At 63.4% G+C, this 24,382-nt stretch overlaps 3 protein-coding genes across 3 annotated transcripts; 2 read left to right on the forward strand and 1 right to left on the reverse strand.

The window, feature by feature from the left end:
- Nucleotides 1-2,338: 2,338 nt before the first annotated feature.
- LOC149914073 (uncharacterized) lies at nt 2,339-4,338 on the forward strand. Its single transcript, XM_090128099.1, has 2 exons — nt 2,339-4,099; nt 4,213-4,338. Exons 1-2 carry the CDS (start codon nt 2,524-2,526, stop codon nt 4,257-4,259), a joined length of 1,623 nt encoding a protein of 540 aa, XP_089984225.1. The 5' UTR covers nt 2,339-2,523; the 3' UTR covers nt 4,260-4,338.
- A 5,001-nt stretch (nt 4,339-9,339) lies between these two features.
- Nucleotides 9,340-17,145, forward strand: LOC149914074 (uncharacterized). The gene is made up of 4 exons (XM_090128168.1): nt 9,340-9,669; nt 13,335-13,400; nt 14,357-14,458; nt 15,961-17,145. The coding sequence occupies exons 1-4, from the start codon at nt 9,627-9,629 to the stop codon at nt 16,641-16,643; spliced, it is 894 nt and encodes a 297-aa protein (XP_089984294.1). The 5' UTR covers nt 9,340-9,626; the 3' UTR covers nt 16,644-17,145.
- Nucleotides 17,146-19,689: 2,544 nt separating this feature from the next.
- Nucleotides 19,690-24,363, reverse strand: LOC149914075 (zinc finger protein 576-like). Its single transcript, XM_090128085.1, has 3 exons — nt 24,211-24,363; nt 23,969-24,080; nt 19,690-20,028 (listed from the first exon to the last, which is right to left on the reverse strand). The coding sequence occupies exons 1-3, from the start codon at nt 24,361-24,363 to the stop codon at nt 19,727-19,729; spliced, it is 567 nt and encodes a 188-aa protein (XP_089984211.1). The 3' UTR covers nt 19,690-19,726.
- Nucleotides 24,364-24,382: the final 19 nt, after the last annotated feature.

The following is a 24,382-nucleotide window of genomic DNA, read 5'->3' on the forward strand; positions in this document are numbered from 1 at the left end:
TATGGGCTCCTATGGGTCCTATGGGTCTTTATGGGTCCCTATGGGTCTTTATGGGTCCTATGGGGTCGCTGTGGGTCCCTATGGGTCCCTATGGGTCTTTATGGGTCCTATGGGGTCGCTGTGGGTCCCTATGGGTCCCTATGGGTCTCTGTGGCTCTCTGTGGGTCTCTATGGGTCTCTATGGGGTCTTTGGGGTCCCTATGGGTCTTTATGGGTCTCTGTGGGTCCCTATGGGTCCCTATGGGTCCCTATGGGTCTTTATGGGTCTCTATGGGGTCTTTATGGGTCCCTATGGGTTTCTATGGGTCCCTATGGGTCCCTATGGGTCCCTACGTGTTTCCATAGGGCGCTATGGGGCACCCCGTGGGGTGATGCTTTTGGGGGGGGGCACAGTTCCTCTTTTTTTTGGGGGGGGGGGAATGATGAAACGGGAAATGGGGACAGAATGGGAAATGGGGGGAGGGGCAGAAATGGGGCGCAGAGCCGGGGGGGGGGGGAGGGGAACAGATTTATTGGGGGTACAATGGGGGGGCTTGGGGGTGGGGGGGGGATATGGGGGGTGTTGGGGTTAGGGGGGATTTGGGGGGGTTGGAGGGGATTTGGGGGGATATGGGGGGGATATGGGGGGATTTGGGGGGGGGGTGGGGGGGGCTATGGGGAGCTATGGGGGGTGGGGGGATTTGGGAGGGATATGGGGAGGGTGGGGGGTATTTGGGGGGGATATGGGGGGATATGTGCGGGATGGGGGGTATTTGGGGGGAATATGGGGGGTATATGGGGGGGTGGGGGGTGTTTTGGGGGGATATGGGGGGACTATGGGGGGATGGGGGGTGTTTGGGGGGGGCTATGGGGGGCTATGCGGGGGTGGGGGTATTTGGGGGGGATATGGGGGGATTTGGGGGGGGGTTGGGAGGGGCTATGGGGGGGCTTGGGGGTGGGGGGGATATGGGGGGGGATATCGGGAGCTATGGGGGGGTGGGGGGTATTTGGGGGGGATAAGGGGGGCTATGGGGGGCTATGGGAGGTGGGGGGTTTTTTGGGGGGATATCGGGGGGATGGGGGGGTATTTGGGGGGGGATATGGGGGGCTATGGGGGGGTGGGGGGTATTTGGGGGGGATATGGGGGGATATGGGGGGGATTGGGGGGTTTTGGGCGGGGATATGGGGGGGTATGGGGGAGGTGGGGGGGATTTGGGGGGCTATGGGGGGGTGGGGGTGTTTTGGGGGGGTATGGGGGGGATTTGGGGGGGCTATTTGGGGGGTGGGGGTGTTTTGGGGGGGGTACGGGGGTGTTTTGGGGGGGATATGGGGGGATTTGGGGGGGGGTTGGGAGGGGCTATGGGGGGCTATGGGGGGGTGGGGGGATTTGGGGGGGATATGGGGAGGGTAGGGGTGTTTTGGGGGGGTATGGGGGGGTATGGGGGGATATGGGGGGCTATGGGGGGGTGGGGGTGTTTTGGGGGGGGTATGGGGGTGTTTTGGGGGGGATATGGGGGGTATATGGGGGGGATGGGGGGGTTTGGGGGGGATAAGGGGGGCTATGGGGGGGTGGGTGGTTTTTTTGGGGGGATATGGGGGGATGGGGGGTGTTTGGGGGGAGCTATGGGGGGCTATGGGGGGTGGGGGGTTTTGGGGAGGGATATGGGGGGCTATGGGGGGCTATGGGGGGGGTGGGAGTGTTTTGGGGGGGATATGGGAGGGATTTGGGGGGCATGGGGGGGTTTGAGGGGATATGGGGGGCTATGGGGGGGTGGGGGGTGTTTTGTGGGGGGTATGTGGGGATATGGGGGGCTATGGGGGGGGTGGGAGTGTTTTGGGGGGGATATGGGAGGGATTTGGGGGGGCTATAGGGGGCTATAGGGGGATTTGGGGGGGCTATGGGGTCTATGGGGAGGGTGGGGGGGATTTGGGGGGGATATGGGGGGGCTATGGGGGGGTGGGGGGGTTTTGCGGGGATGTGGGGGGGACATGGGGGGATATGGGGGGCTATGGGGGGTGGGGGTGTTTTGGGGTGGGATATGGGGGGCTATGGGGGGCTATGGGGGGTGTTTTGGGGGGGGTATGGGGGGCTATGGGGGGCTATAGGGGGCTATAGGGGGATTTGGGGGGGCTATGGGGGGCTATGGGGGGGTGGGGGGGATTTGGGGAGGATATGGGGGGTATATGGGTGGCATGGGGGGGTATTGGGGGGATGTGGGGGATATGGGGGGGATTTGGGGGGGGTTTTAAGGGGGGGATTTTGGGGACACTGGGGGGACACGGGGGGATGGGGGGTGGGGGGGACTTTTGGGATCAGCGCAGGAGGAGGAGGAGGAGGGGGGGGAGGAAGAAGAGGAGGCGCCGAGGGGGGGAGGCGACCCCCGAATTGGGGGAGGGGGGCGGAGCCCTCGGGGGGCCCACGGTGACCGGGAGTTCGGCGCAGGGTGGGGGGGGGGCGGCGCTGTCACTTCTGGGGGGGGGCGTGGTGGCGTCGGGACACCCGTGGGGGGCACTGGGACCCCCGTTGGGGACATTGGGACCCTCATGGGTGACACTGGGACCCCCATGGGTGGCCATGGTGGCATTGGGACCCTCGTTGGGGACATTGGGGCCCCCATAGGTGGCATCGGGACCCCCGTTGGGGACATCGGGACCCCCATGGGTGGCACTGGGACCCCTGTGGGGGACACTGGGACCCCCATAGGTGGCATCCGAACCCCCATAGGTGGGCATGGTGACATCGGGATCCCCGTTGGGGACATTGGGACCCCCTTTGGGGACACTGGGACCCCCACTGGGGGTATTGGGACCCCCATAGATGGCCATGGTGACATTGGGACCCCCATGGGTGGCACTGGGACCCCCATAGGTGGTCATGGTGACACCGGGACCCCCGTTGGTGGCATTGGGACCCTCATAGGTGGCACTGGTGACACTGGGACCCCCGTAGGTGGCACAGGTGACATTGGGACCCCCGCTGGGGACACTGGGACCCCCATGGGTGACACTGGGACCCCCATGGGTGGCCATGGTGACACCGGGAGCCCCATTAGGGACACTGGGATCCCCATGGGTGACATTGGGACCCCCATAGGTGGCCATGGTGACACCGGGACCCCCGTTGGGGACATTGGGACCCCCATGGGTGGCACTGGGACCCCCATGGGTGGCATTGGGACCCTCATAGGTGGCACAGGTGACATTGGGACCCCCGTTGGGGACACTGGGACCCCCATAGGTGACATTGGGACCCCCATTGGCGGCCATGGCGACATTGGGACCCCCATGGGTGGCATTGGGACCCTCATAGGTGGCACAGGTGACATTGGGACCCCCGCTGGGGACACTGGGACCCCCATAGGTGGCACTGGGACCCCCATGGGTGGCCATGGTGGCACCGGGACCCCCGTTGGTGGCCATGGTGACATTGGGACCCCCGCTGGGGACATTGGGACCCCCATAGGTGGCCATGGTGACATCGGGACCCCCATTGGTGGCACTGGGACCCCCATGGGTGACACGGGTGACACTGGGACCCCCATAGGTGGCATTGGGACCCTCATAGGTGGCACAGGTGACATTGGGACCCCCGTTGGGGACACTGGGACCCCCATAGGTGACATTGGGACCCCCATTGGCGGCCATGGCGACATTGGGACCCCCATGGGTGGCATTGGGACCCTCATAGGTGGCACAGGTGACATTGGGACCCCCGCTGGTGACACCGGGACCCTCGCTGGTGGCATTGGGACCCCCATAGGTGGCCATGGTGACACCGGGACCCCCGCTGGGGACACTGGGACCCCCATGGGTGACATTGGGACCCCCATAGGTGGCCATGGTGACACCGGGACCCCCATGGGTGGCATTGGGACCCCTGTTGGGGACATTGGGACCCCCGTGGGTGGCCATGGTGACACCGGGACCCCCATTAGGGACACTGGGATCCCCATGGGTGACATTGGGACCGCCATAAGTGGCACAGGTGACATTAGGACCCCCATAGGTGGCATCGGGACCCCTGTTGGGGACATTGGGACCCCCGTGGGTGACACTGGGACCCCCATAGGTGACACCGGGACCCCCGTTGGTGGCATTGGGACCCTCATAGGTGGCACAGGTGACACTGGGACCCCCATGGGTGACACTGGGACCCCCGTTGGTGACACCGGGACCCCCGCTGATGACGTCACCCCCCCCTTTGGTGACGTCACCCCCCCCCTCGGTCTCCAGGGCGCCTCCTCCCCCCCCGTCGGTGTCGCCGTCGCATCCGCCGGTGACGTCACCCCCCCCGCCGGTGACGTCACGGTCCGCATCGGTGACGTCACTCCTCCCCTCGGTCTCCATGGCGACGACGCCCCCCCCCCCCGAAGGGTCGCAGTCCGGGGGGGCGGGAGGGGGCGTGGTTATGGGGAGGAGGTGGGCGGGGCTTCGTCCGGATCCGGTGACGTCACAGCCGGCTACGGTGACGTCATCGCCGCTTGTCGTGGTGACGTCACGCGTCGGAGCGGCGCCGCACGGAAACGCAGCGGCTGGGGGGGGGAGAAAGGGGGGCGGGTCAGCGCGCCCCATAGCGCCCCATAGCGCCCCATAGAGCCCCATAGATCCCATAGTGCCCCATAGATCCCATAGTGCCCCATAGATCCCCATAGATCCCATAGTGCCCCATAGCGCCCCATAGAGCCCCATAGCGCCCCATAGAGCCCCATAGATCCCATAGTGCCCCATAGATCCCATAGTGCCCCATAGATCCCCATAGATCCCATAGTGCCCCATAGCGCCCCATAGAGCACCATAGCGCCCCATAGAGCACCATAGATCCCATAGCGCCCCATAGATCCCATAGAGCCCCATAGTGCCCCATAGAACCCATAGCGACCCATAGCGACCCATAGATCCCATAGTGCCCCATAGCGCCCCATAGAGCACCATAGTGCCCCATAGAACCCATAGTGCCCCATAGATCCCATAGTGCCCCATAGATCCCATAGAGCCCCATAGCGCCCCATAGTGCCCTATAGAACCCATAGTGCCCCATAGCTCCCCACAGATCCCATAGAGCCCCATAGCGCCCCATAGAGCCCCATAGATCCCATAGTGCCCCATAGAGCCCCATAGCGCCCCATAGATCCCATAGAGCCCCATAGATCCCATAGAGCCCATAGTGCCCCATAGCGCCCCACAGATCCCATAGTGCCCCATAGAGCCCCATAGATCCCATAGTGCCCCATAGATCCCATAGTGCCCCATAGAACCCATAGCACCCCATAGCACCCCATAGATCCCATAGAGCCCCATAGCGCCCCAGAGATCCCATACTACCCCATAGATCCCATAGTTCCCCGTATTGCCCCATAGATCCCATACTGCCCCATAGATCCCATAGAGCCCCATAGAGCCCCATAGGAACTCATAGAGACACATAAAGACCCATAGAGACCCATAGAGCCCCATAGGGACCCACAGAGACCCATAGAGACCCATAGGGACCCATAGGGACCCCAAAGACCGCATAGAGACCCATAGGGACCCATAGAGACCCATAGGGACCCATAGGGACCCTAAAGACCCATAGAGACTCATAGGGACCCATAGAGACCATAGGGACCCCAAAGACCCCATAGAGCCCCATAGGGACCTATAGAGACCCATAGAGACCCATAGAGACCCATAGGGACCCATAGAGACCAATAGAGAACCATAGAGACCCATAGAGACCATAGGGACCCATAGAGACCCATAGGGACCCATAAAGACGCATAGGGACCCATAGGGACCCATAAAGACCCCATAGAGCCCCATAGGGACCCGTAGGGACCCATAGGGACCCATAAAGACCCATAGGGACCCCAAAGACCCCATAGAGACCCGTAGAGACCCATAGGGGCCCCAAAGAACTCATAGAGACCCACAGAGACCCATAGAGACCCATAGGGACCCATAGGGAACCGTAAAAACCCATAGGGACCCCAAAGACCCCATAGAGACCCATAGAGACCCATAGGGACCCATAAAGACCCCATAGGGACCCATAGGGACCCATAGAGACCCATAGGGACCCATAGGGACCCCAAAGACCCCATAGAGACCCATAGAGCCCCATAGGAACCCATAGAGACCCATAGAGACCCATAGGGACCCCAAAGACCCCATAGAGACCCATAGGGACCCACAGAGACCCATAGGGACCCATAGGGACCTATAGAGTCCCCTAGACACCCATAGAACCCCATAGAGACCCATAGGGACCCCAAAGACCCCATAGAGACCCATAGGGACCCATAGGGACCCCAAAGACCCCATAGAGACCCATAGGGACCCATAGAGACCCATAGGGACCCCAAAGACCCCATAGAGCCCCATAGCGCCCCATAGAGACCCACCCCCCCCCCCCCCCGCCCCACACCGCACCCAGCAGCGCTCCCAGCAGCAGCGCTGATCCCAATCCCGGCCCCGCTGCCCCCATCGCCGTCACTTATGGGGCGGCCCCAGGGAGCGGCCGCGGCTTTTTTATGGGGTGACCCCGCTATGGGGTGGAGGCGGTGGGGTGGAATGCGGAGGGACCGGGAGGGGATACGGGGTGGGGATGTGGGGCTGGGATGTGGGTGGGGGTGATGCACGTGGATGTGGGGCCACGGGGATGTGGGGTGGGGTGGGGGGGCGGGGGGGTGTGGGTGGGTGTGGAATGGGGGCACGGGTGGGGGGGGGGCACGTGGGGATAACAGCTATGGGGCGGTGTGGGGCCCTATGGGTCCCTATGGGTCTTTATGGGGTCTCGGTGGGTCCCTATGGGTCTCTATGGGGTCTTTGGGGTCCCCATGGGTCTTTATGGGGTCTCGGTGGGTCTCTATGGGTCTCTATGGGTCTCTAAGGGGCCCCGTGGCTCCCTATGGGTCCCTATGGGTCTCTATGGGTCTCTATGGGGTCTTTGGGGTCCCTATGGGTCTCTATGGGTCCCTATGGGTCTCTATGGGTCTCTATGGGTTCCTATGGGTCTCTATGGGGCCTTTGGGGACCCTATGGGTCTCTATGGGTCCCTATGGGTCTCTATGGGTCTCTATGGGGCCTTTGGGGACCCTATGGGTCTCTATGGGTCCCTATGGGTCTCTATGGGTCCCTATGGGGCCTTTGGGGTCCCTATGGGTCTCTATTGGGCTCTAAGGGGCCCCGAAGGTCCCTGTGGGTCTCTATGGGGTCTTTGGCGTTCCTATGGGTCCCTATGGGTCTCTATGGGTCCCTATGGGCCTTCATAGGGTACCTATGTGTCCCTATGGATCCCTATGGATCCCTATGGGTCTCTATGGGTCCCTATGGGTGTCTGTGGGTCCCTATTTGTCCCTGTGGATCCCTGTGGTCTCTATGGGTCCCTATGGGTCTCTATGGGGTCTTTGGGGTCCTTATAGATCCCTATGGGTCCCTATGTGTCCCTATGGGTCTCTGTGGGTCTCTGTGGGTCCCTATGGGTCTCTATGGGGCCTTTGGGGACCCTATGGGTCTCTGTGGGTCCCTATGGATCTCTATGGGTCTCTGTGGGTTCCTATGGGTCTCTAAGGGGCCCCGTGGGTCCCTATGGGTCCCTATGGGTCCCTATGGGTCTCTATGGGGTCTTTGGGGTCCCTATGGGTCTCTATGGGTCCCTATGGGGCCTTTGGGGTCCCTATGGGTCCCTATGGGTCCCTATGGGTCTCTATTGGGCTCTAAGGGGCCCCGAAGGTCCCTGTGGGTCTCTATGGGGTCTTTGGCATTCCTATGGGTTCCTATGGGTCTCTATGGGTCTCTATGGGTCTCTATGGGTCCCTATGGGTCTCTGTGGGTCCCTATTTGTCCCTGTGGATCCCTATGGGGCTCCATGGTCCCTATGGGTCCCTATGGGTCTCTATGGGTCCCTATGGGTCTCAATGGGGTCTTTGAGGTCCATATAGGTCCCCATGGGTCCCTATGAGTCTCTATGGGTCTCTGTGGGTTCCTATGGGTCTCTGTGAGTCTCTATGGGTCTCTATGGGTCTCTGTGGGTCTTCATAAGGTCCCTATGGGTCTCTATGGGGCCTTTGGGGTCTTAATAGGTTTCTATGGGTCTCTATGGGTCCCTATGGATCTCTGTGGGTCCCTATGGGTCTCTATGGGTCCCTACGGGTCCCTATGGGTCTCTATGGGATCATTATGGGTCTCTATGGGTCCCTGTGGGTTCCCGTGGGTCTCTATGGGGTCTCTATGGGTCTTTATGGGTCCCCATGGGTCCCTATGGGTCTCTATGGGTCTTCATAGGGTCCCTATGGGTCTCTATGGGGCTCTATGTGGCACTATGGGGTCTCTATGGGTCCCTGTGGGTCTCTGTGGGTTCCTATGGGTCTCTATGGATCCCTATGGGGTCTGTGTGGGGTCTCTGTGGGTGTCAGTGGGTCTCTATGGGTCTCTTTGGGTCCCTAAGGGGTTCTATGGGTGTCTGTGGGTCTCTGTGGGGTCTCTATGGGTCCCTATGGGTCTGTTTGGGGTCTTTATGGATCTCTGTGGGGTCCCAATGGGGTGTGTGGGGCCTCTGTAGGTCCCTATGGGTCTCTATGGGGTCTCAATGGGTCTCAGTGGGGGCAATATGGGGTGCTATGGGATGTGTGGGGTCTCTATGGGCCTCTATGGCTCCCTATGGGTCTCTATGGGTTTTTTGGGGGGTCTTTATGGGTCTTTATGGGGTTCTTATGTGTTCCTATGAGCCTCTATGAGCCTCTATGGGTCTCTATGGGGTTTTCTGGGGGTCTCTGTGGGTCTCTGTGGGTCCCTACGGGGTCCCTACGGGTCTCTATGACTCTGTATGGGGTCTCTATGGGTCTCAATAGGGCAATACGGGGTGCTATGGGGTGTGTGGGGCCTCTATGGGTCTCTACGGGGTCTCTAAAGGTTTCTATGGGGTTTCTATGGGGTCTTTGTGGGTTCCTAAGTGGGTCTATGGGTACCTGTGGGTCTGTATGCGTCTCTATGGGTCTCTGTGGGTTCCTATGGGTCTCTATGGGTTTCTGTGGGTCTCTATCGGTCCCTGTGGGTCTCCGTGGGTCCCTATGGGTCCCTATGGGTCTGGATGGGGTCTTTGGGGTCCCTATGGGTCTCTATGGGTCCCTATGGGTCTCTATGGGGTCTTTGGGATCCTTATTGGTCCCTATGGGTCCCTATGGGTCCCTATGGGGTCTTTGGGGTCCTTATAGGTCCCTATGGGTCCCTATGGGGTCTTTGGGGTCCTTATAGGTCCCTATGGGTCCCTATGGGGTCTTTGGGGTCCTTATAGGTCCCTATGGGTCTCTATGGGTCCCTATGGTTCCCTATGGGTCCCTATGGGTCCCTATGGATCCCTATGGGGCTCCATGGGTCCCTATGGGTCTCTGTGGGTCTCTATGGGTCCCTATGGGTCCCTATGGGTCTCCCTGCGTCCCTCCGGGCTCAGCCCCACACAACGCCCCGTGGGAGCTCATTATGGGATGTCCCAACCGCAGACCGGAAGCGCCCCTCCCTCCCCCACTTCCGCCCCCTCCTCTCTGCCCCACTTTCCAGACGGAGGGGGGCGTGGCCTTACGGCCTTTCTGACCGCGCATGCGCCGCTTCGGTGGGGTTACGTGGGCGTGGCTTCGGGGTCGGCTCCGCCCCCTCTTCCTTCTTAGCGCATGCGCAGAACGGCGGCGGCGGCGGCCGGAGCGGAGAGGGGCGGTGAGCGCGGGGCATTGTGGGGCGGCCCCATAGCGCCCCATAGGGGAGCCGTGCGGGGGGGGGGGGGGGGGCGCAGTAGGGGGGGATGGGGGGGGGGCAATTGGGGGGGTGGGAGGGGTGAGAGGGGGCGGTGGGGGGGGGGTCCTGGGGGGCGGTGGGGCGGTGCTTGGGGGGGAACTGGGGGGGGAAATGGGGGTCTGGGGGGGGGATTGGGGGGGGTTTGGGGGTCTGGGGGGGAATTGGGGGGAATTGAGGGGGGATTGGGGGGGTTTTGGGGGGTAGCGGGGGTAATGGGGGGGAATTGGGGGGGGGCTGGGGGGGTCTGGAGGGTATTGGGGGGGAATTGGGGGGGGATTGGGGGGGTTTTGGGGGTCTGGGGGGGAATTGGGGGGGTCTTTGGGGGTCTGGGGGGTAATGGGGGGGAATTGGGGGGGGCTGGGGGTCTCTGCGGGGTAATGGGGGGGAATTGGGGGGGTCTGGGGGGTCTGCGGGGATCTGAGGGGCAATGGGGGAGCCTGGGGGGGGAATTGGGGGAGGGAAATGGGGGTCTGGGGGGGGGATTGGGGGGGTTTTGGGGGTCTGGGGGGTAATGGGGGGGAATTGGGGGGGTCGTTGGGGGTCTGGGGGGTAATGAGGGGGAATTTGGGGGGTCTTTGGTGGTCTGGGGGGTAATGGGGGGAATTGGGGGGGTTTTGGGGGTCTGGGGGGTAATGGGGGGGTTGTTGGGGGGGGATTGGGGGGGTCGTTGGGGGTCTGGGCGGTAATGTGGGGGAATTGAGGGGGTCTGGGGGGGTCTTTGGTGGTCTGGGGGGCAATGGGGGGAAATCGGGAGGGTCTGGGGGGTGATGAGGGGGAATTTGGGGGGGTCTGGGGGGGTCTTTGGGGGTCTGGGGGGTAAAGGGGGGAGTTGGGGGAGGTCTAGGGGATAATGGGGGTTAATGAGGGGTCTGGGAGGGAATTGGGGGGGTCTTGGGGGGTGGGGAGGGTAATGGGGGGGAATTGGGGGGGTCTGGGGGGTAAAGGGGGGGAAATTGGGGATTTTGGGGGGGGCTTTGGGGGTCTGTGGGGTAAAGGGGGGGAATTGGGGGGGATTGGGGGGGTCGTTGGGGGTCTGGGGGGTAATGAGGGGAATTTGGGGGGGTCTGGAGGGGTCTTTGGTGGTCTGGGGGGGAATTGGGGGGGGATTGGGGGGGTCTTTGGGGGTCTGGGGGGTAATGGGGGGGAATTGGGGGGGCTGGGGGGGGTCTGCAGGGTAATGGGGGGGGGATTGGAGGGGCTTTGGGGGGTCTGCGGGGATCTGAGGGGTAATGGGGGAGCCTGGGGGGGGAATTGGGGGGGTCTTCGGGGGTCTGGGGGGGAATTAGGGGAATCTGGGGGGGTCTTTGGGGGTGGGGGGGGTAATGGGGGGAAATTGGGGGGGTTTTGGGGGTCTGGAGGGTAATGGGGGGGAATTGAGGGGGGATTGGGGGGGTTTTGGGGGGTAGGGGGGGTAATGGGGGGGAATTGGGGGGGTCTTTGGGGGTCTGGGGGGTAATGGGGGGGAATTGGGGGGGCTGGGGGTCTCTGCGGGGTAATGGGGGGGAATTGGGGGGGGGCTGGGGGTCTCTGCGGGGTAATGGGGGGGAATTGGGGGGGCTGGGGGTCTCTGCGGGGTAATGGGGGGGAATTGGGGGGGTCTGGGGGGTCTGCGGGGATCTGAGGGGCAATGGGGGAGCCTGGGGGGGGAATTGGGGGAGGGAAATGGGGGTCTGGGGGGGGGATTGGGGGGGTTTTGGGGGTCTGGGGGGTAATGGGGGGGAATTGGTGGGGTCTGGGGGGGGTCTGGGGGGGAACGGGGGGGAATGGGGGGGAATTGGGGGGGTTTTGGGGGTCTGGGGGGGAATTGGGGGAATCTGGGGGGGTCTTTGGGGGTGTGGGGGGTAATTGGGGGGGATTGGGGGAGGTCTGGGGGATAATGGGGGGTCTTTGGGGGTCTGGGGGGGAATTGGGGGGGTTTGGGGGGGCGGGGGGGGTAATGGGGGGGAATTGGGGTGGTCTGGGGGGGTCTTTGGGGGTCTGGGGAGAAAAGGGGGGAATTGGGGGGGATTGGGGGGGTCTTTGGGGGTCTGGGGGGGTAATGGGAGGGAATTGCGGGGGTTTTGGGGGTCTGGGGGGTAATGGGGGGAATTGGGGGGGTTTTGGGGGTCTGGGGGGTAATGGGGGGGTTGTTGGGGGGGGATTGGGGGGGTCGTTGGGGGTCTGGGCGGTAATGTGGGGGAATTGAGGGGGTCTGGGGGGGTCTTTGGTGGTCTGGGGGGCAATGGGGGGGAATTGGGGGGGGTTTGGGGAGTCTGGTGGGTAATGGGGGGGAATTGGGGGGCTGGGAGGAATTGGGGGGGGTCTGGGGAGTAACGGGGGGCTTGAGGGGGGTCTTTGGGGCTCTGGGGGGGAATTGGGGGGGGTCTGGGGGGTAATGGGGGGAATTTGGGGGGACTTTGGGGGTCTTGGGAGGAACTGGGGGGGTTTGAGGGGGGTCTTTGGGGGTCTGGGGGGGAGTTGGGGGGCACTGGGGGGCATTTGGGGGTCGTGGCGTGAATTGAGGGGAACTGGGGGGTCTTTGGGGGTCTGGGGGGGAGATAGGGGGTAGTGGGGGGTCTGGGGGGGCAATTGGGGGGGCATGAAGGGGGGATTTGGGGGAAATACGGGGAGGATTTGGGGCAGATTTTGGGGGGGATTTGGGGGAATATGGGGAGGATTTGGGGGGCATTTGGGGGGGATTTGGGGAAATTTGGGGTGAATTAGGGGGGGTTGGGGGTGGATTTGGGGGGATTTCGGGAAATATGGGGGGATTTGGGGGGGATTTGGGGGAAATATGGGGGGATTTGAGGGATTTGGGGTGGATTCGGGGGCATTTGGGGAGGATTTGGAGGAAATATGGGGGGATTTGGGGTGGATTCAGGGGGCATTTGGGGGAAATATGGGGGGATCGGGGGGGGGATTTGGGTCGGATTTGGGGGAGGTTCGGGAGAAGTGGGGGGGGATTTGGGGGGGATTTGAGGGAAATATGGAGCAGATTTGGGGGGGATTTGGGGGGGTTTGGGGGAATTTGGGGGAATTTAGGGAGGGTTTGGGGGAATTTGGGGGAGGATTTGGGGGCATTTGGGGGAAATATGGGGGGGATGTGGGGGGGGGATTTGGGGGGAAATATGGGGCAGATTTGGGGGGGGTTGGGGAGGATTTGGGGGGGATTTAGGGGGGATTTGGGGGAAATATAGGGCAGATTTGGGTCGGATTTGGGGGGGATTCTGGACAAATGGGGGATTTAGGGGGGATTTGGGGGGGATTCAGGGAGGATTTGGGGGAAATATGGGGCAGATTTCGGGGGGTTGGGGAGGATTTAGGGGGGATTTGGGGGAGATTTGGGGGGGATTCTGGACAAATAGGGGGGGATTTAGGGGGGATTCAGGGAGGATTCGGGGGGAAATATGGGGCGGATTTGGGGGGGAGTTGGGGAGGATTTGTGGGGGATTTAGGGGGGATTCGGGGTACATATGGGGTGGATTTGGGCGGGATTTAGGGGGGATTTGGGGTACATATGGGGCGGATTTGGGGGGCAGTTGGGGAGGATTTGTGGGGGATTTAGGGGGGATTCGGGGTACATATGGGGTGGATTTGGGGGGTTTCAGGCGCCATGATGGCGGCGGAGGGGGGCGGCGACGGCGCCTTCGAGGACGACGACGGAGGATCCACGGGTGAGGGGCGGGGCCAAGGGCAGGGGGCGGGGCTACGGGGTGGGGCTTTTGACAATGGGGGCGGGGCCACGGGGAATGGGGGCGGGGCCGTATGGATTGGGGGCGGGGCTACGGGCAGTGGGAGGAGCTGTGGTTAGAAAGGGGGCTGTGGGGCAGTGGGCGGGGCTACGGTGATTGGGGGCGGGGCCAGGACTGGGGGAGGGGCTACAGGGATTGGGGGGCGGGGCTACGGACAGTGGGAGGGGCTACGGTTAACGAGAGCTCTGGGGCAGTGGGCGGGGCTTAATGGATTGGGGGAGGGGCTCTGGGGCAGGGGTGTGGCTATAGGGATTGGGTGTGGGGCTGTGGGGCGGGGGGCGGGGCTTAGAGATTGGGGGTGGGGCTATGGGGCAGGGGCCGGGGCATAGAGATTGGGGACGGGGCTATGGGGGCAGGGGACGTGACTATGTGGCAGTGGGCGGGGCTACGGAGCTGGGGGCGGGGCTATGTGGCTTTGGGCGGGGCTACGGAGCTGGGGGCGGGGCTATGTGGCAGTGGGCGGCGCTACGGAGCTGGGGGCGGGGCTATGTGGCAGTGGGCGGGGCTACGGAGCTGGGGGCGTGACTATGTGGCAGTGGGCGGGGCTATGAAGATGGGGCGTGGCTACGCGGCAGTGGGCCGGGCCGTGGACCGGGCGGGGGGGAGGGTTTCATCGGGATGGGGGCGGAGCTATGATAAAAAGGGGGCGGGGCTATGGGGCTGAAAGGCTGGGAGGCGGCTCTATGGGGGCAGGGGGCGTGGTCAGAGCGGGTGGGGGCGTGGTCATCCCACCGGGGGCGTGGTTAAATCCGCGGGGGCGTGGCATTACCATATATGGCGCGGTGTGTGCCGAAGGAGGCGTGGCTTTGTTAGGGCGGTGGTGGGCGTGGTCTGTTAGGCCACGCCCCCCTCAAAGCCCCGGCCCCCCCCCCCCCCAGGAGCTTCAGCGCCCCCCGATGACGGGGAGGACTCCGAGGAGACGTCGGTGTCGTCTGGGGACAGCAGCCCCCCAACGCCCCCCCCCAGTAATGGCTGCACAGGTAGTGGGGGGGGGGGGGGATGTGGGGTCTCTGTGGGTCCCTATGGGGGTCTGGGGGTGTCTGGGGGTCCCTGTGGGGTCTGTATGGGTCTCTATGGGTCCCTATGGGGTTCTATGGGTGTCTGGGGGTCTCTGTGGGTCTCAATGGGTCCTTATGGGGTTTCTGTGGGTCCCTGTGGTCCCTATGGGTCTCTATGGGTCTCTATGGGGTCTTTGGGGTCCCTATGGGTCTCTGTGGGTCCCTATGGGGTTCTATGGGTGTCTGGGGGTCTCTGTGGGTCTCTATGGGCCCTTATGGGGTTTCTGTGGGTCCCTATGGGTCCCTATGGGGTTCTATGGGTGTCTGGGGGTCTCTGTGGGTCTCTATGGGTCCTTATGGGGTTTCTGTGGGTCCCTGTGGTCTCTGTGGGTCTCTGTGGGTCCCTATGGGGGTCTGGGGGTGTCTGTGGTTCTCTATGGGTCTCTATGGGGTCTTTGGGGTCCCTATGGGTCTCTGTGGGTCCCTATGGGTCTCTATGGGTGTCTGGGGGTCTCTGTGGGTCTCTATGGGTCCTTATGGGGTTTCTGTGGGTCTCTGTGGTCTCTATGGGTCTCTATGGGTCTCTGTGGGTCTCTATGGGGTCTTTGGGGTCCCTATGGGTCTCTGTGGGTCCCTATGGGGTTCTATGGGTGTCTGGGGGTCTCTGTGGGTCTCTATGGGTCCTTATGGGGTTTCTGTGGGTCCCTGTGGTCTCTATGGGTCTCTATGGGTCTCTATGGGGTCTTTGGGGTCCCTATGGGTCTCTGTGGGTCCCTATATGGTTCTATCGGTGTCTGGGGGTCTCTGGGGGTCTCAATGGGTCCTTATGGGGTTTCTGTGGGTCCCTGTGGTCTCTATGGGTCTCTATGGGTCTCTATGGGGTCTCTATGGGGTCCCTATGGGTCTCTGTGGGTCCCTATGGGTCTCTGTGGGTCTCTATGGGTTCCTATGGGTCTCTATGGGGTCTCTGTGGGGTCTCTATGGGTCCTTATGGGGTCCCTGTGGGTGTCAGTGGGTCCCTATGGGTCCCTATGGGTCTTTATGGGTTTCCATGGGGTTTTTATGGTGTCTCTATGGGTCTTTATGGGGTTTTTATGGGGTCTCTATGGGTCCCTGTGGGTCTCTATGGGTCTCTATGGGGTTTTTATGGTGTTTCTATGGGTCACTATGGGTCCCTATGGGTCTCTATGGGTCTTTACGGGGTTTTTATGGGTTCTCTATGGGTCCCTGTGGGTCTCTATGGGTGTCTATGGGTGTCTATGGGTCTCTATGGGGTTTTTTACAGGGTCTCTATGGTTCCCTATGGGTCCTAATGGGTTTCTATGGGTCTCTATGGGGCTTTTATGGGGTCTCTATGGGTCCCTATGGGGTTTTTTGGGGGTCTCTATGGGTTTTTTGGGGGATCTCTATGGGGTTCCTTTCCCTCACAGTGCCAGCTTATTATGGGATGTCCATTCCCCCCCCCCCCCCCTTCCTCCTTCCAGGTTCCCGCAGCCGCGACCGTTCCGTCCCCGAAGACCCCCCCCCCGCCCCCCCCAACCCCATGGGGTTGGCTGCGAATTTCAACCTTTCATCATCTTCTACCCGTTCCGGGGGTCTCTTATCAAATATGACGGCTGGAGGGGGGGGGTCTCACCTTAATCCCCCCCCCACCCATCCATCCCACCCCCACCCCGAATGGCATCAATGCCCCGAATGCGGACGAGGTTTCGGGACGTCCAGAGCCCTAAAAGTTCATCGCAGTTACCACGTAGGGAGGAAAAGACCCCAAAGCGGGGGGGGTGGGGGTGGGGGTGGGGGAGGGGGAGGGGCTACGCCCCCCCCCCGACCCCCACCCACCACCCCCACCCCCCGCCCCTTTCACCACCCCCCCCATTACATCTGCGCCGAATGCGGTTTGGGATTCGGGAGCCCCGCGGCTTTAGGGGCTCATCGTTGTGAACACAGTCAAAATTTAGGGGTGGGGGGAGGGGGTGTTGGGGGGGGGGGTCGTCGACCCCCTCCCCAAACTACGATTCAACCCTCAGCCCCCCCCCGTCAACCCCCCCCACCCAGCCCACCTTCCCCCCAGGACCCCCCTTATCAATGCACCGAATGCGCCGGGGCTTTCGGTTTGGTGACGGACCTCCACGAGCATTACATGCTGCACGCCAGGGGGGAGCTCTGAGACCCCCCCCCAAATTTGGGGGACCCCCCCCCTTACCCCCGAAATCCCATTGTTTGAACCCCCCCCCCTTCGAAATGTGGGGGACCCCCCCTCGAATTGTATGGGAATAAATGGCTGCAGATGGAGGTGGCGCTGTGGGTTTAATTGGGGGCTGAGGATTTGGGGGGGGCGATGGGGGGCTCTGAGACCCCCCCCCAAATTTGGGGGACCCCCCCCCACCCCCGAAATCCCATTGTTTGAACCCCCCCCTCCCCCTCCCCGAAATATGGGGACCCCCCCCCCCGAATTCTATGGGAATAAATGGCTGTGGCTGGAGGTTGCAAAGCGGTTCTATTGGGGGCTGAGGGTTTGGGGGGGGGCGATGGGGGGCTCTGAGACCCCCCCCAAATTTGGGGGACCCCCCCCCACCCCCGAAATCCCATTGTTTGAACCCCCCCCTCCCCCTCCCCCAAATATGGGGACCCCCCCCCGAATTGTATGGGAATAAATGGCTGCAGATGGAGGCGGCGCTGTGGGTTTAATTGGGGGCTGGAGGGTTTGGGGGGGGGGTGGGGGGCTTTGAGACCCCCCCCCAAATTTGGGGGACCCCCCCACCTCCCCTGAAATCCCATTGTTTGAACCCCCCCCTCCCCAAAATGTGGGGGACCCCCCCTCAAATTCTATGGGAATAAATGGCTGCGGATGGAGGCTGCAAAGCTGTTCTATTGGGGGATGAGGGTTTGGGGGGGGGGATGGGGGGCTCTGAGACCCCCCCCCAAATTTGGGGGACCCCCCCCCTCGAAATCCCATTGTGTGACCCCCCCCCAAGTTTGGGATCCCTCCCCAATTTGGGAGACACCCCCCCCCCCCAACGGTGCCTTTATTGGACTTCATCTCCCACAATGCCACGCGCTGACTCAGGAACCAATCAGCGGCCGCCTCGTTTAGCCACACCTTTATTGGGCGGAGCTTCCTACCAGCAACCAATCAGCGCACCTCCCGGATCGGGTACGCCTTCGAGTGGGAGGAGCTACTCATCGCCCCGCCTCTCTCCTCGAGGCCACGCCCACAAACCCATCCACGACCCGCTGGAGGACCTCACGCCCCCCCCTGGAGGACCTCAAAGACCCCTGGGGGGTCAGAGCCCCCTATGTCCCCTTCAGGACCCCCAAAGACCCCCCCCGGTCCCCTTCAGGACCCTTTTAGGACCCCCCAAAAGCCCCCAGGTTCCCTTTAGGATCCCTTTAGGACCCCCGAAGACCCCCCAGGTCCCCTTTAGGACCCCCAAAGAGACCCCAGGTCCCCTTCAGGATCCCTTCAGGACCCCTTTACGACCCCCAGGTCCCCCCAGGACCCGTTTAGAACCCCCAAAGACCCCCCAGGTCCCCCTTAGGACCCCCAGGTCCCCTCAGGTCCCCTTTAGGACCCTTTTAGGACCCCCGAAGACCCCCCAGGTCCCCTTTAGAACCCCTTTAGGACGCCCAGGTCCCCCCAGGTCCCCTTTAGGACCCCCAAAGACCCCTTCAGGACCCCCAAAGATCCCCCTGGTCCCCTTCAGGACCCCTTTACGACCCCCAGGTCCCCCCAGGTCCCCTTCAGTACCTACAAAGACCCCTTCAGGACCCCCAAAGCCCCCCCAGGCCCCCTTCAGGACCCTTTTAGGACCCCCAAAGCCCCCCCAGGTCCCTTTCAGGACCCCTTTAAGACCCCCCAGGTACCCCCAGGTCCCCTTTAGGACCCCCAGACACCCCCCAGGTCCCCTTTAGGACACTTTTAGGACCCCCAAAGACCCCTTCAGGACCCCCAAAGACCCCTCAGGTCCCCTTTAGGACCCCCAGGTCCCCCCAGGTCCCCTTTAGGACCCCCAAAGCCCCCCCAGGTCCCCTTTAGGACCCCCAAAGAGCCCCCAGGTCCCATTTAGGAGCCCTTTAGGACCCCCAGGTCCCCTTTAGGACCCCCAAAGACCCCTTTAGGACCCCCCAAAGAGCCCCCAGGTCCCCTTTTGGAGCCCCAGGTCTGCTTTAGGGCCCCCAAAGCCCACCCAGGTCCCCTTCAGGACCCCCAAAGCCCCCTTTAGGATCCCCAAAGCGCCCCCAGGTCCCCTTTAGGAGCCCCAGGTCTCCTCAGGTCCCATTTAGGACCCCCAAAGCCCCTCCAGGTCCCCTTCAGGACCCCTTTACGACCCCCAGGTCCCTCCAGGTCCCCTTCAGGACCCCTTTACGACCCCCAGGTCCCCCCAGGTCCCCTTCAGGACCCCCAAAGAGCCCCAAGGTCCCCTTTAGGACCCCCATAGACCCCCCTAGGCCTCTCCCCATCGACCACAGACCCACACATCACCATTCGAGGAGCGCTTTATTCGGCCCCCCCGAAGCCCCCCCCCCAATCTCACAGCTCCCCCCCCGCGTGCTGGATGTAACGGCGGTGCAGCGCCCCCTGGCGGGCGGAGGCGCGGCCGCATTCGGTGCAGGCGTCGGATGGGGGGAGACCCCCGAAGACCCCCAGGGACCCCTTGGGGAACAACTCAGGACCCCCGAAGAGCCCTTGCGGACCACCGGGTTCCATTTAGGACCCCCAAAGAACCCCTCACGTCCCATATAGGACCCCCAAAGAGCCCTTGGGGACCCCCAGGTCCCCTTTAGGACCCCCAAAGACCCCTTCAGGACCCCCAAAGACCGCCCAGGTCCCCTTTTGGAGCCCTTTAGGACCCCCAGGTCCCCCCAGGTCCCCTTCAGGACCCCCAAAGCCCCCCCAGGTCCTTTTTAGGGCCCCTTCAAGACCCCCAAAGACCCCTCAGGTCCCCTTTAGGACCCCCAGGTCTCCCCAGGTCCCCTTCAGGACCCCCAAAGCCCCCCCAGGTCCCCTTTCGGACCCCTTCAGGACCCCCAAAGCCCCCCCATGACCCCTTCAGGACCCTTTTAGGACCCCCAAAGACCCCTTCAGGACCCCCAAAGCCCCCCCAGGTCCCCTTTAGGACCCCTTCAGGACCCCTTTACGACCCCCAGGTCCCCTTTAGGACCCCTTCAGTACCCCCAAAGACCCCCAGATCCACCACAGACCCACACATCACCATTCGAGGAGCGCTTTATTCCCCCCCCCCCCCCATCTCACAGCTCCCCCCTCGCGTGCTGGATGTAATGGCGGTGCAGCGCCCCCTCGCGGGCGAAGGCGCGGCCGCATTCGGTGCAGGCGTAAGCGGGGGGGGCGGGGGGGCCGTGCGATCGCTGATGGCGGAGCAGATCCCGGGACGAGGGGAAGGGGCGGCCGCAGACGAAACAGACGAACTGAGCCCCCCTGAGAGCCGCCCGCACGAAGTCCTGCGGGTGCTCCCTCTTGGCGTGCCGCAGGGCGTACGCCGCGTCCGGGAACGTGATCAGGCAGCGCTGGCACTGCGTGGAGCCCAGCCGGACTGCGGGGGGAGGGGGCTTAGGGGGGTCCTATGGGGGGTTATGGGGGTCCTATGGGGTCCTAGTGCCATCCTATGGGGTCTTACAGGGGTCCTATGGGGTCTTATGGGGGGCTTAGGGGGGTCCTATGGGGGGTTATGGGGTCTTATGGGGTCTTATGGGGGGCTTAGGGGGGTCTGGCACTGCGTGGAGCCCAGCCGGACTGCGGGGGGAGGGGGCTTAGGGGGGTCCTATGGGGTCTTATCGGGGGCTTATGGGGTCCTATGGGGCCTTAGGGGGGGCTTAGGGGGGTCCTATGGGGGGTTATGGGGGTCCTATGGGGGGTTATGGGGTCTTATGGGGGGTTATGGGGGTCCTATGGGGGGTTATGGGGGGCTTATGGGGGTCTGGCACTGCGTGGAGCCCAGCCGGACTGCGGGGGGGGAGGGGGCTTAGGGGGGTCCTATGGGGTCCTACTGCCATCCTATGGGGTCTTACAAGGGTCCTATGGGGTCCTATTGGGGTCCTATGGGGTCTTAGGGGGGGCTTAGGGGGGTCCTATGGGGTCTTAGGGGGGTCCTATGGGGGCTTAGGGGGGTCCTATAGGGGGTTATGGGGGTCCTATGGGGTCTTACGGGGGTCTGGCACTGCGTGGAGCCCAGCCGGACTGCGGGGGGGAGGGGGCTTAGGGGGGTCCTATGGGGGGTTATGGGGGTCCTATGGGGGGTTATGGGGGCCTTAGGGGGGTCTGGCACTGCGTGGAGCCCAGCCGGACTGCGGGGGGGGAGGGGGCTTAGGGGGGTCCTATGTGGTCTTATGTGGTCCTATGGGGGGCTTATGGGGTCCTACTGCCATCCTATGGGGTCTTACAGGGGTCGTATGGGGTCCTATTGGGGTCCTATGGGGTCTTAAGGGGGGCTTAGGGGGGTCCTATGGGGTCTTATGTGGTCCTATGGGGTCCTAGTGCCATCCTATGGGGTCTTACAGGGGTCCTATGGGGTCTCAGGGGGGTCCTATGGGGGCTTAGGGGGGTCCTATGGGGGCTTATGGGGGTCCTATGAGGTCTGGCACTGCGTGGAGCCCAGCCGGACTGCGGGGGGGAGGGGGCTTAGGGGGGTCCTATGGGGGGCTTATGGGGTCCTATGGGGTTCTATGGGGGTCCTATTGGGTCTTAGGGGGGGCTTAGGGGGGTCCTATGGGGTCTTAGGGGGGGCTTAGGGGGGTCCTATGGGGTCTTAGGGGGGGTTATGGGGGTCCTATGGGGTCTTACGGGGGTCTGGCACTGCGTGGAGCCCAGCCGGACTGCGGGGGGGAGGGGGCTTAGGGGGGTCCTATGGGGTCTTATGGGGGGCTTATGGGGTCCTATGGGGTCTTACGGGGGGCTTATGGGGTCTTAGAGGGGTCCTATGGGGGCTTAGGGGGTCCTACTGCCATCCTATGGGGTCTTAGGGGGGTCCTATGGGGTCCTACTGCCATCCTATGGGGTCTTACAGGGGTCCTATGGGGGGTTATGGGGGTCCTATGGGGGCTTATGGGGGGCTTATGGGGTCCTATGGGGTCTTAGGGGGGGCTTAGGGGGGTCCTATGGGGTCCTATTGGGGGTCCTAAGGAGTCTTATGGGGGGCTTATGGGGGTCCTATGGGGGTCTGGCACTGCGTGGAGCCCAGCTGGACTGCGGGGGGAGGGGGCTTAGGGGGGTTCTATGGGGTCTTATGTGGTCCTATGGGGTCTTAGGGGGGGTTATGGGGGTCCTATGGGGGGCTTATGGGGGTCTGGCACTGCGTGGAGCCCAGCCGGACTGCGGGGGGAGGGGGCTTAGGGGGGTCCTATGGGGTCTTATCGGGGGCTTATGGGGTCCTATGGGGCCTTAGGGGGGGCTTAGGGGGGTCCTATGGGGGGTTATGGGGGTCCTATGGGGGGTTATGGGGTCTTATGGGGGGTTATGGGGGTCCTATGGGGGGTTATGGGGGGCTTATGGGGGTCTGGCACTGCGTGGAGCCCAGCCGGACTGCGGGGGGGGAGGGGGCTTAGGGGGGTCCTATGGGGTCCTACTGCCATCCTATGGGGTCTTACAAGGGTCCTATGGGGTCCTATTGGGGTCCTATGGGGTCTTAGGGGGGGCTTAGGGGGGTCCTATGTGGTCTTAGGGGGGTCCTATGGGGGCTTAGGGGGGTCCTATGGGGTCCTAATGCCATCCTATGGGGTCTTACAGGGGTCCTATGGGGTCTCAGGGGGGTCCTATGGGGGCTTAGGGGGTCCTACTGCCATCCTATGGGGTCTTAGAGGGGTCCTATGGGGTCTTAAGGGGGTCCTAGGGGGTCTTAAGGGGGTCCTAGGGGGTCTTAGGGGGGTCCTATGGGGGCTTAGGGGGTCCTACTGCCATCCTATGGGGTCTTACAGGGGTCCTATGGGGGGTTATGGGGGTCCTATGGGGGCTTATGGGGGTCTGGCACTGCGTGGAGCCCAGCCGGACTGCGGGGGGGAAGGGGGCTTAGGGGGGTCCTATGGGGGGCTTATGGGGTCCTATGGGGTTCTATGGGGGTCCTATGGGGTCTTAGGGGGGGCTTAGGGGGGTCCTATGGGGTCTTACGGGGGGCTTATGGGGTCCTATGGGGTCTTAGGGGGGTCCTAGGGGGGTTATGGGGGTCCTATGGGGGCTTATGGGGTCCTATGGGGTCTTAGGGGGGTCCTATGGGGTCTTAGGGGGTCCTACTGCCATCCTATGGGGTCCTATGGGGGTCCTATAGGGGGTTATGGGGTCTTATGGGGGTCTTATGGGGTCCTATGGGGTTCTATGGGGGTCCTATGGGGTCTTAGGGGGGTCCTACGGGGTCTTATGAGGTCCTACTGCCATCCTATGGCGTCTTACAGGGGTCCTATGGGGTCCTATTGGGGTCCTATGGGGGGTCCTACTGCCATCCTATGGGGTCTTAGGGGGGTCCTACGGGGTCTTATGGGGGTGCTGTGTGGCTCTATGGGGTCCTCCAGCCATCCTATGGGATTTTATGGCCGTGCTATGGGGTTCTTGGCCCCCCTAGATGCCCCCCATCTCCCCCATAGGGCCCCCCAACCCCCACAGCTCCCCCCAACTCCCCCATAGGGATCCATAGGGACCCCCCCCCCCCCATAGAGCCTCCCCCGACCCTATAGAGACCCCCAGCCCCACACCAGGACCCCCCAACTCCCCCATAGGGATCCCCAATCCCCCCCCATACCCCCCCCCAGCCCCACACCGAGACCCCCAACCCCCACAGATCCCCCCCATCCCCCCCATAGGGACGCAATGCCCCCCCATACAGCCTCCCCCAGCCCCACAGGGACCCTCAGCCCCACACCAGGACCCCCCAACTCCCCCATAGGGACCCAATGCCCCCCCCTCGTGCCCCCCCAGCCCCACTCCGAGACCCCCGACCCCCACAGACCCCCCATAAGAATCCAATGCCCCCCCATACAGCCTACCCCAGCCCCACATGGACCCCCAGCCCCACAGGGACCCCCCAAGCCCCCACAGATCCCCCCATCTCCCCCATAGGGACCCAATGCCCCCCCATAGGCCCCCCCAGCCCCACACCAGGACCCCCAACTCCCCCATAGGGACCCAATGCCCCCCCATAGGCGCCCCCCAGCCCCACACTGGGACCCCCAACCCCCACAGACCCCCCCATAAGAATCCAATGCCCCCCCATACAGCCTCCCCCAGCCCCACATGGACCCCCAGCCCCACAGATCCCCCCCATCTCCCCCATAGGGACGCAATGCCCCCCCATAGGCCCCCCCAGCCCCACACTGGGACCCCCAACCCCCACAGATCCCCCCATAGGGCCCCCCCAGCACCACACCGAGACCCCCAACCCCCTAAGCTCCACTCGATGCCCCCCCCCCCAGCCCCCCCCCCCCCCCCGGACCCCCACCCCCTCCCATAGGGACCCAATGCCCCCCCCCATCCCCCCGCCCCCCACTCACACACGGGCCCAATGGAGCGGCTCTCCCCGTCCTCGTCCTCCTCCCCTCGGGGGGGTCCCGGGGGGGCCGCTGGTGGCGGCTCCGGGGGCGGCGGCTGCGACATCGGCGGAGCCTGGGGGAGGGAGGGGGGAGGGGAAAGGGGGGAGGGGGCTGCGGAGAACCGGGCGGGGTCAAGAAGATCCCACGTGACCCGGCCTTGACACATCCCCCCCCCCCCCCTTTACCCCACCCCCACCCCGTACCGCCGCCGCCGCCGCCGCCGCCCTCGATCGCTTTTCTCCGCGCCGCTCCGGCTCACCACTTCCGGCTTCCGGCCGGAGGACCCAGCGCGTCACTTCCGCTTCCGCCCCTCGGAGTCGCCCGGCGCGGTGCCTGACGGCAAACGTACGGCGCATGCGCGGCTCTCGGACCGAT

The sequence above is a fragment of the Phasianus colchicus genome, chromosome 32 (genome assembly GCF_987193195.1).
Source record: "Phasianus colchicus chromosome 32, bPhaCol1.hap1.1, whole genome shotgun sequence".
In the NCBI taxonomy this organism is placed as follows: domain Eukaryota; kingdom Metazoa; phylum Chordata; class Aves; order Galliformes; family Phasianidae; genus Phasianus; species Phasianus colchicus.

What these genes read in the sequence shown, in the direction of transcription:
- LOC149914073 (XM_090128099.1), top strand. Translation starts at nt 2,524, where the DNA reads ATGGGTGACACTGGGACCCCCATGGGTGGCCATGGTGGCATTGGGACC. An exon ending in GACCCTCATAGGTGGCACAG is followed by an intron (nt 4,100 to 4,212) that starts GTGACACTGGGA and finishes CTCGGTCTCCAG; the next exon opens with GGCGCCTCCTCCCCCCCCGT.
- LOC149914074 (XM_090128168.1), top strand. Translation starts at nt 9,627, where the DNA reads ATGCGCAGAACGGCGGCGGCGGCGGCCGGAGCGGAGAGGGGCG. An exon ending in CGACGACGGAGGATCCACGG is followed by an intron (nt 13,401 to 14,356) that starts GTGAGGGGCGGG and finishes CCCCCCCCCCAG; the next exon opens with GAGCTTCAGCGCCCCCCGAT. An exon ending in CCCCAGTAATGGCTGCACAG is followed by an intron (nt 14,459 to 15,960) that starts GTAGTGGGGGGG and finishes TCCTCCTTCCAG; the next exon opens with GTTCCCGCAGCCGCGACCGT.
- LOC149914075 (XM_090128085.1), bottom strand. Translation starts at nt 24,363, where the DNA reads ATGCGCCGTACGTTTGCCGTCAGGCACCGCGCCGGGCGACTCCGAGGG. An exon ending in CGGCGGCGGCGGCGGCGGCG is followed by an intron (nt 24,081 to 24,210) that starts GTACGGGGTGGG and finishes TCCCTCCCCCAG; the next exon opens with GCTCCGCCGATGTCGCAGCC. An exon ending in CCGCTCCATTGGGCCCGTGT is followed by an intron (nt 20,029 to 23,968) that starts GTGAGTGGGGGG and finishes CTCCCCCCGCAG; the next exon opens with TCCGGCTGGGCTCCACGCAG.